At 45.7% G+C, this 15,511-nt stretch overlaps 2 protein-coding genes and 1 non-coding gene across 7 annotated transcripts; 1 reads left to right on the top strand and 2 right to left on the bottom strand.

Moving 5' to 3' along the window:
* Positions 1 to 3,991: 3,991 nt before the first annotated feature.
* On the bottom strand, positions 3,992 to 10,023 carry ppil2 (peptidylprolyl isomerase (cyclophilin)-like 2). Its single transcript, XM_061279159.1, has 20 exons — positions 9,865 to 10,023; positions 9,572 to 9,621; positions 9,149 to 9,194; positions 8,995 to 9,057; positions 8,844 to 8,895; positions 8,718 to 8,769; positions 8,526 to 8,617; positions 8,256 to 8,345; positions 8,105 to 8,180; positions 7,869 to 8,029; positions 7,335 to 7,410; positions 6,499 to 6,605; positions 5,915 to 6,004; positions 5,792 to 5,825; positions 5,486 to 5,603; positions 5,342 to 5,398; positions 5,181 to 5,253; positions 4,918 to 4,980; positions 4,686 to 4,834; positions 3,992 to 4,366 (listed from the first exon to the last, which is right to left on the bottom strand). The coding sequence occupies exons 1-20, from the start codon at positions 9,894 to 9,896 to the stop codon at positions 4,261 to 4,263; spliced, it is 1,587 nt and encodes a 528-aa protein (XP_061135143.1). The 5' UTR covers positions 9,897 to 10,023; the 3' UTR covers positions 3,992 to 4,260.
* Positions 10,024 to 10,877: 854 nt separating this feature from the next.
* LOC133154441 (STAM-binding protein-like A) lies at positions 10,878 to 15,117 on the bottom strand. Of its 5 annotated transcripts, none has more exons than XM_061279191.1 (10): positions 14,958 to 15,117; positions 14,066 to 14,290; positions 13,914 to 13,989; positions 13,733 to 13,850; positions 13,157 to 13,519; positions 12,571 to 12,698; positions 12,260 to 12,397; positions 11,843 to 11,955; positions 11,683 to 11,782; positions 10,878 to 11,501 (listed from the first exon to the last, which is right to left on the bottom strand). In XM_061279191.1, exons 2-10 carry the CDS (start codon positions 14,266 to 14,268, stop codon positions 11,445 to 11,447), a joined length of 1,296 nt encoding a protein of 431 aa, XP_061135175.1. In that variant the 5' UTR covers positions 14,269 to 14,290; positions 14,958 to 15,117; the 3' UTR covers positions 10,878 to 11,444. The 5 variants fall into 5 exon arrangements, with proteins under 5 accessions (XP_061135175.1, XP_061135176.1, XP_061135171.1 ...); XM_061279192.1 differs by having other exon boundaries at positions 13,157 to 13,523; positions 13,755 to 13,850; XM_061279187.1 differs by having other exon boundaries at positions 11,405 to 11,782.
* A 259-nt stretch (positions 15,118 to 15,376) lies between these two features.
* On the top strand, positions 15,377 to 15,448 carry trnap-ugg (transfer RNA proline (anticodon UGG)). Its single transcript has one exon. It is a non-coding gene; the product is annotated as a tRNA-Pro (tRNA).
* The last annotated feature ends 63 nt before the right edge of the window (positions 15,449 to 15,511 follow it).

Here is a 15,511-nt window from a genome sequence, read left to right as displayed (position 1 = left end):
CTATCCCCCCTTCCAAAAAAAATAAAATAAAAACAAGTAGGAGCGGTCAATCGGCCTATCATGAATGTTTTTGAAATGTGGGAGGAAACCTACGCATGCAAACATGCAAACCCCGCACGAGATGGCACTAAAGCCTGCGCAAATCAAGCATTAGATATCAAAATTCCACCACACTAGTGTCATGTAAAAAAAAAAAAAAGTCACAAGATGACAACCATGGAAACAAATTGATGGCATCATGACCCCTGACTGTTTCATGCAAAGATGTGCACTGCACTTTTGAAGCACTGAACCGAACTGACCCAAATTGCAAATAGGCTACATAAAATGCATCTGGGGTTTTTTTCATGCTCACTGTGGTACCTCTTGGACAAACCTTCACACATCATAATACAAGGGAAGCAAACTAACTCAAAACCTACATTTCGCATACGCAAGCAGAAATAACAAATGGTCACATTGTAAAGATTTAATTGCAGGCAAACAATACTATAAATATCATCAGCACACAATATAGTATAAAAGAACGTTCTTTTTGACAGTCCTTGAGTGTCAGATGACGACGGATCCTTAATGCAGTGGACTTGAGCCACAGACAGATGGCGACATTTTGCTTCTTTAAACATACTGACACATTTCCGACGCTCACCTGCTCTCGACTTTTTAACTTGCAGCAAAACGGGAACACTTGTAAGAAACACAAAGAACACGTCGATCCATGCCCTTCTTGGTGCTTCTTCTGGGCTTGATCTAGTTTCAAGGTAGAAGATGAGGTAAATTTTGGATTCTATGCGTCACTGTATGTCACCTTAAATGGCGACCTTGCAGCAGTGAGAAGACCCTAAGCTATTTTTGCGGTACAGAGAAGCTCTAGTTTCAGTAATGTGTAGGTACTTATAATATGGAAGGGCCATTCGTCCGTGACCAGGAAGACCTTTGTCCATGCCCTTTTAAGGGCATCGGAAGTAACCAGTCGAGTGAGACTCGGACCGCAGCTGTTGTCTTACGAGGTACAAATGATGGGGGAGAACAGATAGAAAGAAGGACGAGAGCGCGAAGAGCAAGGAGCGCGCAGGGCGCAGAGGCGCGAAGGACAAGAGCAGGCGCGCAAGGGCGCAAGGGGCAAGAGCAAGAAGCGCGAGGGCCTTTTTGGGGCGAACATCTGTGCTGTCAAGAGCGGAAACATCTTTGCTCTTGGGGCCACTCTAACTTTTGGAGAGACATCACTTTGACATCGGTTGAATAAATCTTTTCCCAATCAGCCGTGTGTCACCGAAGTGCTTCCTTCCCCGGACCAGCCATCGTCCACTGAGTGTTTTTTTTGGAGACCAGCAAAACAACAAAGACCATTCACCACATTTTTGGCACATTTAGTTTACTGATTTGGACAGGGCAATTTTATAATCTGGTCAATTAGATCATACTTTATTACTCCTGATGTACGAGTATTAGTCAGACCTCCTCATGACGCCATTCGGGTGCATTTTGAATTGCTCTTTGTAACAATTTTGAAAAAATAATTGTATCATGCTTTGTAACAGTTTTGATATTGCCATCAAATCTATCCATTGTCCTGAAGCGCTTATCCTCACGAGGGTCGTGGGTAGCCCGTCACCATTAAAAAAAACAAAACAATTAGGAGCGGTCATTCCGCCTATCATGCGTGTGATTAGGAGCGGTCATTTGGCCTATGATGCGTGTGTTTGGAACGTGGGAGGAAACCCACGCAGGGATGGAGAAAACATGCAAAGCCCACACAAGGCCGGTGATGTCATTAAATCGTGCGCCTAAAGTAGTATGGCGCAAATGAAGCATTCACTTTGACAGCTTCTCAAAATTTCACCACACTAGTGTAAAAGAAAAAAAAGAAAAGTCACGAGATGACAACCATGGACACAAATCTAAAGGCGTGGATGAATCTCAGCTTCCTGCAAGTTAACAGTGACAAAACCCAAGCCATGTTAATTGGCACTCCCCATCAGATCCATACCTGCCCAATAACAAGCATCTTATTCGCCGGTCTCACTATTCCCCTCTCAGCCACTGTCACCAACCTGGGTGTGAAACTGGACCCTCAACTCAACCTTGAGTCACACATAAAACACATCTGCAAAACCTCCTTCTTCCACCTCAGAAATATCTCCAAACTCCGCCCCACACTTACCCTGACGGATGCTGAGAAACTTGTCCACGCCTTTGTCTCCTCAAGGATAGACTATTGTAACGCACTCCTCATCGGGATCCCTAGCAAGAGCCTCCATAGGCTTCAGTACATTCAAAACAGCGCTGCTAGGATCCTGATGGGGGTGCGGAAAAGCAAACACATCACACCCATCCTCCGTTCTCTGCACTGGCTCCCCATCAAATTCCGAATTGATTATAAGATCGCCCTCCTCACTCACCATTGTATCCTTGGACATGCTCCCCCATATCTCAAAGAACTCCTTGCCCCAAAACCTGCCACCCGAAGCCTCCGCTCATCCAATTCACACCTTCTCCACGTTCCTAAAACCAAGCTGCGCACCATGGGCGACCGGGCCTTCTGCCATACAGCCCCTACACTATGGAACTCCCTCCCCGACCACCTAAGAGCACCCCAATCCACTGACTCTTTCAAAACTGGACTTAAAACTCACCTCTTTACCTTAGCATTTCCGTAATTTCTCTCATATCTTGGTTGTCGTCCAGTTGTTCTAAACTTGTCCTTGTTTTGTTTTCTTGTTTTTTATCTGCCATGTAGCACTTTGAGATTACCCCAAATGTAAAGTGCGTTATAAATATAATTTATTATTATTATTATTATTATTATTAAATCTGTAGCATCACTCCTGACTTTTTGTTTTATGCAAACATGTGCACTGCGACCTGCCGAAGCAACCTGACCCAAATTGCAAATAGGCTAAATAAAATACCGTTTTTTCCATGTATAATGCGCAAAATTTAACTAATTTATTGTCCTAAATTCTGGGGTGCGCATTATACATGGGTACAAAAAAAAACAAAATACTTTTTTTTTTTTTTTTTTAAATCCGGATATGATGCGGAGGCCGCCATTACAGATGCGCTTTCTTCTCTGCTGTTCACTTCAAACACGCTCCATACGAACACAATGCTCTCGTATCAGACGCTTGCTCGATCACCTGCTTGTTTGCGGTCACAATGTACCCTACACAAATCCGAAACATTTCTTTGCTATTGAGGTTGCTAGCGCATGCGCAGTGATACTGACCGGCAGAATAACATCCGGTTGTTCCCAAAGATGTTTTTTTTCCTGAAATAATTTTACGTTCACGGACTTAAGTAGGAGTCAAAATTTGGGTGCGTATTATACATGGGTACAGGCTTTTTTCCAGCATCAACATGCCATTTTTAGGGTGCGTATTATACATGGGGGCGCATTATACATGGAAAAAAACGGTACATCTGTTTCTTTCATGCGCACTGTGGTACTTCTATCAATCATATGATTGTTTTCTTTCTGTTTTATTAAATAAATCTTTTGATTCTGCAGATCACCAGTTTATTTTCTCAGTGCTAGAATGTAGAATTGAAGGGAACATTTTCATCAGAGGTCTTTATCACACTGCGAAACACTAAAGCCCCATTCAGACGGGATTATTATTACATGGGTAAGCAATGTAATCACTGTTTACCATCGGAGCTGTGGAGTAGAAATGTTCCATTCGGACAGGACTAGAAGTCTTACTAAACATGGGTGGGGTATATGTGTTTACACCCTGACGTCACCTTGTGTCAGCATGTGTGTGCAACGCAACTTCCACATGCTAACGGCCTGAATAATAATTAGTGGGGTTTCTCCGGGCACTCCGGTTTCCTCCCAAATCCCCAAAACATGCTTGGTATAGGCCGATTGAGCCTTCCAAATTGCCCCTCGGTGTGAGTGCGAGTGCGGATGGTTGTTTGTCTCTGTGTGCCCTGCGATTGGCCTCCTGCCCAATGACATTAGGATAAAAGAAAAATGACTTCCATCTTGAAAGTGGTGCAGGAAGCCTTTATCACATGATTTGACATTACATTTTTAGGGATGTACAAAAGCACCCAGGGCCAGTGGAAAAAAAGAGTATTTCTTGTTTGTGAAAGAAAAAAAAAAGAAAAAATCTGCTAAAACAGTGAGATTCTTTTTTTTTTTTTTTTTTTTTTTTATCAAATTGAGGTTGCTTGGGTGACAAACGCTACTACAAAACTAAAAGTTACAAAACAAAAAAATCAAATTGAGGTTACTTGGGTGACAGACTGCTGCTACCAGGAGCTGAAGTCCCCAAAAGTGCTCTTTCCTTTTGGTTTCTTGGCAGCAGCGCCGCTACTTGTCGAAGGACCGCTTTCTTCTTCTGTAGTCGGACGTTTCCTGGACGACGACAAGGTTAACGTCGCACACAAATTCATGCCACAAGAGGATACTGAGCTCAATTAAATTTGGGATGAACCCGAGTTTGTGGTACGGTGCTGGCATGTTTGGATAAGGCTTTCGGGAGGGTCATAGTTGGCGCTTAGGAAAGTTAAATACTAAAAGACAAACTCATTCAAGTATTTGTTTAAAAGCTGAAAAGACCAAACAGGAGCTATTTTATTCAGGCTAATAACTCAGCTGTCAGATTAGAAAAAAAAAACTAATATAATAAAAAAATATCAATAGCTAAAAATATCACCCAGTGTATCACACTTACACTGCTGCGGTGGGGTTAATGTATTTGCCCACGCCTTGCTTGAAGGGCTTGGGCGCCAGTGCTTCATTGGTTATCCTCAAGGTGGCGCTGGACAGCTGCTGCTCTTTCTCCTGCTGCTGCTGTTGCTCTTTCTCCCGCTCGACGGCAATCTAAAACGCAAATCCAAACGGAAACCAGGCTCGGTTCCAAGTGCTGCGAGGATCCGGCGCAAACAAACCAAACTTGAGCTAACCTCAGCGTCGGCCTCTTCGTACGGGTCCACAAACACGGTCGCGCTTATGATCTTGATCTCAGACTGTTGAAGAGGAAAAACACCGAAGTTAGGAGAACGATAATACATTAATATATGCTTATATAACACATTTCATGTCCAAAGTGAAAACGGTCAAATTCGGCTCGACTGCGCGCTACATGAGGAGTCCTCGTCAACTGCTGCGTCTCTTCTGCCAACCAAGTTGGGGTTTTTTTCTCACCTGAGTCCACAGTGCTTCTCACCTTTGGTTTGTCTGTTTTGGGGTCACTCTCCACACTCTCCATGGCTGTCAACGTTTCGAACCCACCGACAACCCTGTTGCGGGAATGATCGTAAAATGGGCGCAGTTCAGTGAAACCTGCTCCAGGGGTAGAATTTTGATGCATGCTAACCAAGCGCTCACCTTCCAAACACCGTGTGTTTCCTGTCCAGGTAGGAGCAGGAGCGGAATGTGATGAAGCTGATGGAAAACACAAGCACAACATGTTCAAATGGCAAAGCTCTTCTCTTTGCAGGAAACTTGAAAATACGAGAGGCGATGCCTTACAACTGGGACTTGTTGGTGTTTGGACCAGAGTTAGCCATGCTAAGAACACCCCGGCCCGTGTGGGACAAGTTGGGTCGGAACTCGTCCTTGAAAGCTTTCCCCCAGAAGGATTCTCCACCTGCGGGAAACGTACGTAGACACTGGAGCAATCAGCAAATTCCCGCGGGTGATGACCCAATGATTTTTTTTTTTTAAGCAGCGGCCCCCACTTCCATGTCTACACACTCCCCCCCCAAAAGGAGATGCAAACACAGACCGGGCCGTTTGTTGCGCAAGTTTCTGAGTCGAGTGTGCGGCTGGCAGTACCTGTGCCCGTGCCGGTCGGGTCGCCTCCTTGAATCTGGAAGACCGAGAAGGGGTGGGAGTGGGGCTTAGCTTTAGTTAGGCTCACCAATGAGGAGAAGGACAACTTCGTTTTTGTGTCCTTACCATAAAATTGCGAATGGACCGGTGGAAGACAGTGCCGTCGTAGTAGCCTCTCTTGCACAGCCCAATGAAGTTCTCACACGCTTTGGGAATCTGCCAGAGCACAAGGGACAAGGTGCAATATGTATTTGGTAATTAGCCACCACTTTCAAGCCACATCTGGACTGCGATCTTTTCAAATACAAAAAGGTAAGTGTATATTACAAAGTATCGATTATCGGCCATAACAGAAGAATTTACATCGGATATCGGTATCAGCCATAGTTTGCATATCGGTGGATCCCTAGTGACAACTGGATCGTTTTCGGCTAGTTTTTGTCTTTTAGCGCGGGAATACTGCAAATGCATCCCAGGATCTCTGCTGATGACATCATGGACAAATACTTGGAATTATTCACGTCAAGTGACTTTTGACAATCTGTCAGGCTACGATCGTGTTAGTCACCCAACGCTAACGTGTCCCATTGGATTTTGTTCTATCCCGTACTCACGTTCCATCATGCGATGTGGCCAGTGAGCGGTGTTGGAGCTGAAGTGATGGCCAACCCAAATCAACAACCCACCCCCCCCAAAAATAAAAATAATACCTTGTCACAGTGCAACTCCACGTTGAGGTCTCCTTTATTGGTGTTCAGGCGCACGTAACCTTTCTTCTTGATGTAGCTGTAGCGCACCGTGTCATCTGCGATGGCGTCTACACTCGCGCGCGCACACACACACACCCCCACACACAAATCAGTCAGGCGCCTGCTCTTGTTTTACTCCTGGGTGAACTCTGGATGACTTATGCAATCTCTCACAACTAAATAAAAACGTTGCAGCACAAATGAACATTCTTACAGCGCAAACCAACACAAACAAAACAGACTATTTCCCTTAAAGTTTGTGTTGGGTGGGGGGCCAGCTTCACGCAGGTTCCAATTCACTTCTGGCACAGCAGTTTTCCGCGTGCAAGTCCGCAATTGTTCCTCGTGACGCCTCAGCGAATTTTTATTTATTTTTTTTTGACTTTCCAGCGATATCAGTTTGTCGCAGGTGCACCTTGAGATACATCAGCTGCTGCGTCTAATGAACTGAAATGTTAATAAGACATAACATTATTTTCTGGCCTTTCCTTTGTTTGACTTTTGGAAGAAAGTCTAGCACTATTCTTCCCTCCCCCTAAAATCCTTGATGTCTGCAGTTTAGCAAATCAAAATTATCTCGGCAAGAAAGTAATCTGATTCAAGTCAGAAAAAGAGGTTTGTTTTTGACAACACAGCATGTAACATTCTGCTTTGAGCTGTTTAGTTTCTTTCCTGCACATTCAAAGTCATTGAAAGCGAGCGAAGGGGGGGGGGTTCTTTAATCGGAAGTATATCCATTCTACTCGAGTTGTAATGTTGTATTTACAGCCAGGTGTCAGCGGTTTGAGGGGACTTGCCTGCTTGGTTGGTGGTGGCCGGCGTCATGGCCGTTGATGTGAAGGAGGCGGCCACTCGACCCGTCGAGTAGTGAGCCTGGAAGATAAACATTCTTTTCTGCTTTTGGCGTCGAGTGTGCCGCTTCTGTCCGCCTTTGCGCACACTTGCCCCACGTGAAGGAACGCGCAATTGCGCATCCCGCTCATGCGAGTACGTCGGCCCGGGCGAGCGAGATGTTGACGCGCTCTCCATGGAGGTCCCAATGGCCATCTTGGCCGGCACGTAGAAACGTGCCATTCGTGGCCAGATTTTACACATCGGTGCAAACAAAGCTCACAACCTGAATTTTGTTCAGGTTTGTGCGTTTTTTGCAATAGTCTCAGCATCACTGCTTGAACTTTCGCCGATTGAAGCTTCTTGCGGTTTCGTTTTGGCCATATTTGAATTTCTAAGCTTGTGGTTGGCTCCCTCCCGTGGACACGTCGGCCCGGCCCGCCCTCTGAAGTTGCCAATGTGGATTGTGGCAAAATTCGGAATCTGCTGCGTCCACTCACCATGTTGAGCTTGTCCGTCTTCTTGGACTCAGGTTCCTTCATGGTGGCGGCCAGCAGCTGGTCCCCCTTGTAGTCTTTATACAGCTCGGCCAGGGTCTCCCGGGTCTCCAGGTTGGTGGTCTTTAGGTGGTACGAGGGGTCGCGCTTGGCCTTCTCCTCATCTGCATTGCAACAAAGCAGCTTTGTTATTACCATATATCGACAGTTGAGAAGCAAAGATATGATGGACATCTGACCGGGATCCGGCACTTTGAGGTCGTTTTTCACATGGAAAAAGTTGGCCACGTTGAACTTGTCCAGGTTGCTCGGATCCTGGCGGGGAGAAAGAAATGAACCTCGAGTTTCTTCTTGATGACCCTGAAACAGAACGCTTCAAAGAAAAACAACCTGAAGCGTGATGATGTCTTTTCTGGTAAATTCTTCATCAGTCAGCAGATCTTTGAAATTTTTGGTCTTAATGTTGAGCTGCTCCACTGCCTGAAAACACGCAAACGGCAGGCAGAGACATAAGTCGTCCCAGTTGGTCACAACGTATTTATATTCCTCCTTTCGCATTTGAATATGAATCCCTTTTGCATTTTTTTCCCCCCATACTTGCGCAATTTTTCAACATCTAATCGTGTATTTTGTGTGTGCGCGCACGTTGTTGTGACTCACCTCATTGCAGTAGACATTGCCGGTGACCTTGTTGGCGACGATGTGAGAATTATTTGTGAAGACCGAGTACAGAACAGGACAGTGATATTTGCCTGGGGGAACGTTCATTGTCATAAGTGGGCGAGACTTTTGAGAAAAAGCACATTCATTGCATTTGTAAGTAACTGGAGCTGTTTCGTCATTGACAATGACCTTCGTTGTTCTTGGAAAAGTTGAGCTTGACCAGTGACTTGGCCTCCAGTTTCTGCGTAGGAAAAGAAATGAAAAGAAAATGTGCAAAGGTGAATCCAACCTGTGAATATGCCGAGGTGACGTTACCTCTCCAGATATGGGATTCGTCCCGTACTTCTTGATCCAAGGAATAATGCTCCTGAGAGAGAGAGAGCGAGAGAGAGAGAGAGAGAGAGCAAAGACGTCCAAAGCAATATAAAACCAAAAGCTGCTCGTGATCAAACGTGAACGTACTCACAGCAGGTCAAAAACAACACCGTCCGCAGTGCACATGGGATAAGAAAACGGCTGAAGGGACAAGCTGGGGAGTAAGACAAAAAAAAAAAAAAAACATCAGTCACGTGAGCTTCGGTGCACATCGCAACATCAAGCCGTTTGAGCAAGGGGCGCACCTGCAGTGGTCGAACGGAAGGCGTCTGAAATTGGCCTGCGGGATTTCTGACGGCCAAAACAAAAGTTGATATTGACAAACAACATTAGGGGACGCCATGTTTGTAAACAAGGACAGAACACCACAACTGACTAAGAAGCTTCAAATGACAGCCATTCGTTATGAAAGAGCCACAATGAAAAGTGTTGTGAAAAAAATTACATTTTTTCCCGCATGTCTCCCCGCTGCAACACAAATTGATTTCAATTCAAATGATCCAGTTTCTGCCGACTGATTAACATTTGAATCAATTGTGTTGCAGCAGCAGGGCCCGCCGGGACTCGTAGCAAACATGCAGGACATCGGCCCTCGAGCAACAGGCTTGAGAACTAATGCCGTGGATTAAAAATGTCCTTATTTGAAAAGGTAATTTATCTTAACTTACCCGCCCGCTTGCCTCCATAGAAGTTAGTGTACTCAGTACACGTAATATACCTGCGTGGGCGAAGAACACGACGCTTTTAACGGAGGAAAGCAGACAGTCGTGCTGGTTGGGATGACCTCAGACAACGGCGAGAGTAAACGCCATTCATTTTCATAAGGATGGGTTCAAAAGTAATAAGCGATAAACAGCTCGTTAGCATTGGTCACGGGAGCTAACAACAACAACAACAGGCGCGTTGTAACTATGCGGTGACGGCTCATAATCAAACATAATGACATGTGATCAAAATTTACATTTTGTCCTTTTGATGCTGCCGCTTCCCCATGTTGGCGTCTTCTGGTTGCAAAAAGAGTCAAATGATGTTTTGAGGACCGAAATTTTTGCTCATTTGACTCGGATGGTGACGCTTTTCTTCTTTTATTTAATGACGGTTGGCAACCAGCTTCTATAGAGCATTAGCGCCACCATCCGGACTGGACTATTTTTACTGTTCTTCTTCGTTGTTTAATCGGAAGGTCACTTCAGCGCCTTCTTCGGGCAAACCCTTCAAGTTCAAGTTACATTTTTTTTGCACGCTTCAAGTCGTTAAATATAGGGCGTAATTATGATAGCGCACAAGAGATTAATTGGTAGAAATAATTTTAGGCGAATACATCATAGTAATGAGAAGCAATCTCGTTTTTTTTTTCAATAAATGATTGAAATAATCTGGATATTGTATATTTGACCTGAGCAATTATTGAAGTACTAAAGCACGATTTTCTAAATAATGTATAGTGTACTATTTATAGAAACCGTGTATTGTTACCCATATGGTATTGAAATGCTTTCATCAAATTGAATACAAATAAAAAAGAAAACCTTCACAACATTTGGTGTTGAATGTTAAGATTGAGGCGGCTCGGTGGCGCACTGGCTAGCACGTCGGCCTCACAGTTAGGAGGGTGCGGGTTTGATTCCACCTCCGGCCCTCCCTGTGTGGAGTTTGCATGTTCTCCCTGTGTCCGTGTGGGTTTTCTGCGGGCACTCTGGTTTCCTCCCACATCCCCAAAAACATGCTTGGTCGGCCGATTGAGCACTCCAAATTGCCCCTAGGTGTGAGTGCGCGTGCAGATGGTTGTTCGTCTCTGTGTGGCCTGCGATTGGCTGGCAACCGATTCAGGGTGTTCTCCGCCTACTGCTCGATGACAGCTGGGAAAGGCTCCAGCATCCCCGCGACCCCCGTGGGGACAAAGCGGTACAGAAGATGGATGGATGTTAAGATTGTTAAAAAATGCTCTTAATGACAGAGGCAGGGAGACAAACGTGCCAAAACAAGTACAGTTAGTTTATTTCTTCTTGGCATTTTATAACGGAAGATATTTGCATATGTACATTGGGGCTGGTGTAATTCTTCACAAAGAGGGTCACAAACCAGAACTTGAGGTGAGAACAGCGCGCGAGGTGGGGGGGCTTAGTGGAGTTGTACATTCACGCTTTTAGAAGCAAAGACACGCGAGGAACACAAGCTTCGAACGATGCCCTTTCCAAAAAAAATTAAAAAAGATGTTTGATGAGTTTGCACCTGAGTTCCAACCGCCTTTAACAAAGTGTGAACATCCATTGTTACCCACATCCCCGCCCTTGGCACCCATATCAGTCAGGCGAAAGCGTGTAGAAGAACACAAATGCATTCAACAGCAGACGCCAAAGATGATGATCAACTTGTTTGTTTTTGTTGTTCCTTCAGAGAACACTTCTGGTTTGCAGGACGATGCGGACACACGTCCTGGAAACAAATAAAAACTCTCTGGTGCGATAAAACAGTCTTTGAGTGTCATCGTCGAAGGAAAAGGAGAGGGGCCAAAGGGGGAGGGGGGGGGGGGGACGTGAATCACCGCAAATCCAACACGGAGACGGCGTCGTTGGAGATCGTGACGTGGCCAGCGTGCTGCGTTTAAAGGAAAACACACAAAGGCATTACAATTATGAAGAGTCCCCGCTCCCCAAATTTTTTTGTTTTAAAACAGTTCCCTCAGCGCACCAAAGGCGCTTCCTGTCTTGCCGGGAATCAGCACCTTTTGTTTACCGTCAACTTGAACTTGCAGCTTTGCGTCGTCAAGTGTACTCACTGTAAATAGCGGCGGGTCTTTACTGTGAGGGTGAAATCCCTTTTGCTTACATGAGGAGATCTCATTGGTTCCCCGATCAGTCAGTCTGAAGTAGCCCACCCTGGAAGGAAGAAACGTGACCGATTTTGTCATTTCTTTTTTTACGACAAGCGAGCCTCACTCGTTGAACTTGGGCGAGCAGACGATGGCGATGGACTCGGGTAGCATCATCTGATACGAGCAGTGCGTGTGCAGGTCCACGCTGGACAAGAACGCCGTCTGGGTTGGGTGAGTCTAGAAAAAGAAAACCAAAATGAAGAAAGTGCATAGCTAAGATACTACGTGTATGGAATAATCACACCACAATCAGATACGATGGAGCAAGTCCCGCTCGGCTACGTCCTTTCATTAGCGAACTCACACGAATGTGACGGGAAATAGGTTAGCTTTGGCGCTAACCTCCCCCTCCTCCTCGTAAGTCAAGCTTCTCGTCTCGTCTGCAAGACGTGCTTGACGAGGTGAACGCGAATGTCGGCGTGACTGGTTTTTCACGTTGCAACTACACTGAGAGGAGTTTCCGCTTTGGAGGTTGACTCACGTGGATCCAGCCCAGGGTGATAAGATCATACTGGTCCTGTATGAGGAAGAGCTCCTCTTCGTTTTCCGTGTCGCAATAGTCTGGGCCGCCGCACTGCTTGGGAACGATGACGTGCGTCACGGTGAATGTGTTTCTGGTCTGGAAAGTTAACAATTGGACGGACTTAACACTTAACTGTCAAAAGAAGTCAATTGCCATTCATATTGAGATGTCAAAACATCAAATGTAGATTGCTTTACATTTACGGGCAAGTAGTGGAGATGGCCCTATTTTTCAAATGGAATCAATATTTGGATATTGGGCTCGAGTACCAGTTTCCCGCAGAGGATGCCGCAGGTTTCCACGGCCCGGCTGGTGTTGGCCTCGGCCAGCCGCAGGAAACTTCGACACACTTCCGATGGCACGAGGAGCTGGCGGAGGGCGTCCGCCATCAGCTCAGCTAGGGGCGGGTCGGACGATTAGGCGAGTTGACAACACAGCGTTTCTTTTTTGTCAATTGTGGCCACTCAATATGTCGAAAGTCTGCATGAAATGACAACTTTTGGGCTTACTATCCGTCCCGTCAACTTTTCTCTCTCCCTCTCTCTCTCTAATTTAGCATAGCGCAGCGTAGCAGATCCTGGGCGAGGGTAAAGTGACGACATTATTGTGGGGAAATGTGTCCAAAATCACCAGGGTCATTGACATCTTAGTCAATTTTAAAAAGATTTGTCCACGACAGCCCTAATGTATCATTAATTCATATTTTCTGTACACGACTTTGTCTTTTGCAACCATAAATTGGTGGCTACAATTCCGGATGGCAAACTCGTCTTCGAGCTACACAGTGGCCACAATTCAAAACGTTCTGCCCACATGTTAAGTCTGGGGCTCATCTCTTGATGTCCACACACTTACCGTTGTTCCCAGGGCTGGCCAGCGAGCCGGGCTTGAGGGCACGATCGAAGCTGTGCGTGGGTACGGAAGAGGGAGGGCAGTTGGCAGATGGGTCCCTGGGGCTGTGCGGCGGGGTGGGCGAGATGAGTGGCGGGCCTCGGATGCCCGGGATGAGCGGTGCGTCCGGGGGAGGTGCCGGGGGCTGGCCCAACTCCAGCAGAACGCGTTGGCGCTCTCGCTCCAGATCCTGGCGCCGAATCATCTCCTCAAAGGCGCTGAACTGTTCCTGCTCTTGCTGCCGCCGCTGCATTACGGCCACGCGTTCCCGTTCGGCGTCCAGCGCCCGCTGACGGGACTGCTGCAGAGCCAGAGCCTCCTCCTCGGCTTTCTGGAAGGAGAATTATCATCTGTTAGCATTGAGCTAGCAGACTTTTTTAGAAGAAACTGCGTTTGATTAATTATACAGGTACATTTATTGTCCCCTTGGGGCAATTTGTTTGCAACAGCAGTTAGAAAAAAAAAAAAAAGTGTGAGGCGTAACGTAAATGGGAAATTCGGACGTTCAAGGAGAATGTTTAGCAAAGCAATAATAGCCACCTGCCTTTATTGTTGTGTTTACCTTCTTGACACAGTACTGCTCGTAGTCTAGCTCAAATCTCTTGAGAAGTGCTTTTTTCAAGATCTCGGCTTGAGGAAACGCCACATCCTTCAATTTCTGGAGGAGAACACAAATGTGAAGAAAGCGTAACAAAAGGTTTGGCAGACATTTTGCACGTACCTTTTGCGTGTCCTTTTTCTCTGGAATATTTGCCGTTTTATAATCCAGGTGCTTGGGAAGCTTTTCGACAAAGAGCCTACGTGGCGGAGACAAGGAGAAGGTCAAGATTGCTGGGGTACATCTCCACACAGTCCTGGGGAGGCATCTCTTACGTGATGTACTTATTGTAGAGGATGAAAGCGCGTTCGATGTTGCCTTCCTCGGCATAGATGTTGGCCATGCGGATCATCTCCATGCCCGAGCGGAAGTAGCGGCGCAGGGGCATGTCGTCGTTGATGTCCACCCAGCTCCCCTTCTTGGTAAGAAGGCGGACGCGCTCCTCCGGTGGTAGACTGACATCACTGTGGTCTGCCATGACGGCGGCCCAACCTCAGACACTAAAACACAAACACTAGGGCTGCAGTGATTAATTGACACACTTGAAAATTACAATTAAAAGTTGCATTTCTGCGTCAAAGCTCTGCAGGAATCTTTTTTTAACCACACAAACGCCAACCATACACTTTTGGTGACACATGTCACACGAGCCATACACTCTCAAAAGATCGCGACGGTTGCAGTAGTAATTAATGTGCAACATTTGCTCCATTACAGCTACTGAAGTAACTTTTTGGATAACTTGGACTTCGAGTTGTTTACTTGCAACACTCTTTTTTTTTTTTTTTTTTATAGCTCTGATAAATTGAGCTTGATTCCGATTGTGAAGCTTTGTTGATGTATGTTGGTGGCATGCAGAATAATGAAATGCTCTGACAGAAGACGTGGATAAACACAATTTACAACCAAAAAATGTCAAATTTCGTGAGAAAAACGGCACAACGTTATCTTAAAATGACGGTACAACAAGGAAAGTAGTATGAATGTGTCCCACATTAAAACGTGTTTTTTTCTGTCTCATAGTGCTTAAAAAATGTCTAATTTAACAGTCAGATGCATGCCGTGGATGTCTCGTTAGCCACATGTAGCTAACCAGGTATTTATTTTACATGAACGGACAAGAACAAAAAAAAAACGGCCGCATAGGCGATTTGGCGACATCCTTACCTGGTCGCGGTGTAAAATGGAGATTCTACATATAGCAAGCCCCAATCGGTACCCAACTCCGGACTCGCAAACCAGATTAATGGAGGGAAGTGCGCCGACGAGACGACATCGGAAGACTTCCGCAATCACATCTAGTCCAAGATGACGCATTGTCACGTGAGGGGAGGGATGCATGTGATTGGATGACGGAGAGCATTGTGTTTTTTTGGGGGGGTAAAAAAAAAATTCTCTCAATTACTTGGAGAAGTATACCATTTTTTTCCGACAGTGGTTTGAATTACTTCAAAAGTACAACATTAAAAAGTCAGCTGGCATAAACAAACAACCCTCCAAAGAACAAGAAGTACCCTGTTCAATTTGATTTCCAACCATAGTCGTTAATGAAATCTATAAAGAAATTTCATTTCGCAACATAATGTGGCTCGTTGGTCTAGGGGTATGATTCTCGCTTTGGGTGCGAGAGGTCCCGGGTTCAAATCCCGGACGAGCCCATCTTTTACCAGGGGTACTGTAAGTTATTTCACACCAAGCAATCACATAATAGTCTGTACTTT

This window comes from Syngnathus typhle, linkage group LG5 (assembly GCF_033458585.1).
Source record: "Syngnathus typhle isolate RoL2023-S1 ecotype Sweden linkage group LG5, RoL_Styp_1.0, whole genome shotgun sequence".
In the NCBI taxonomy this organism is placed as follows: Eukaryota; Metazoa; Chordata; class Actinopteri; order Syngnathiformes; family Syngnathidae; genus Syngnathus; species Syngnathus typhle.
This window is presented reverse-complemented; position numbering and strand designations above follow the sequence as displayed.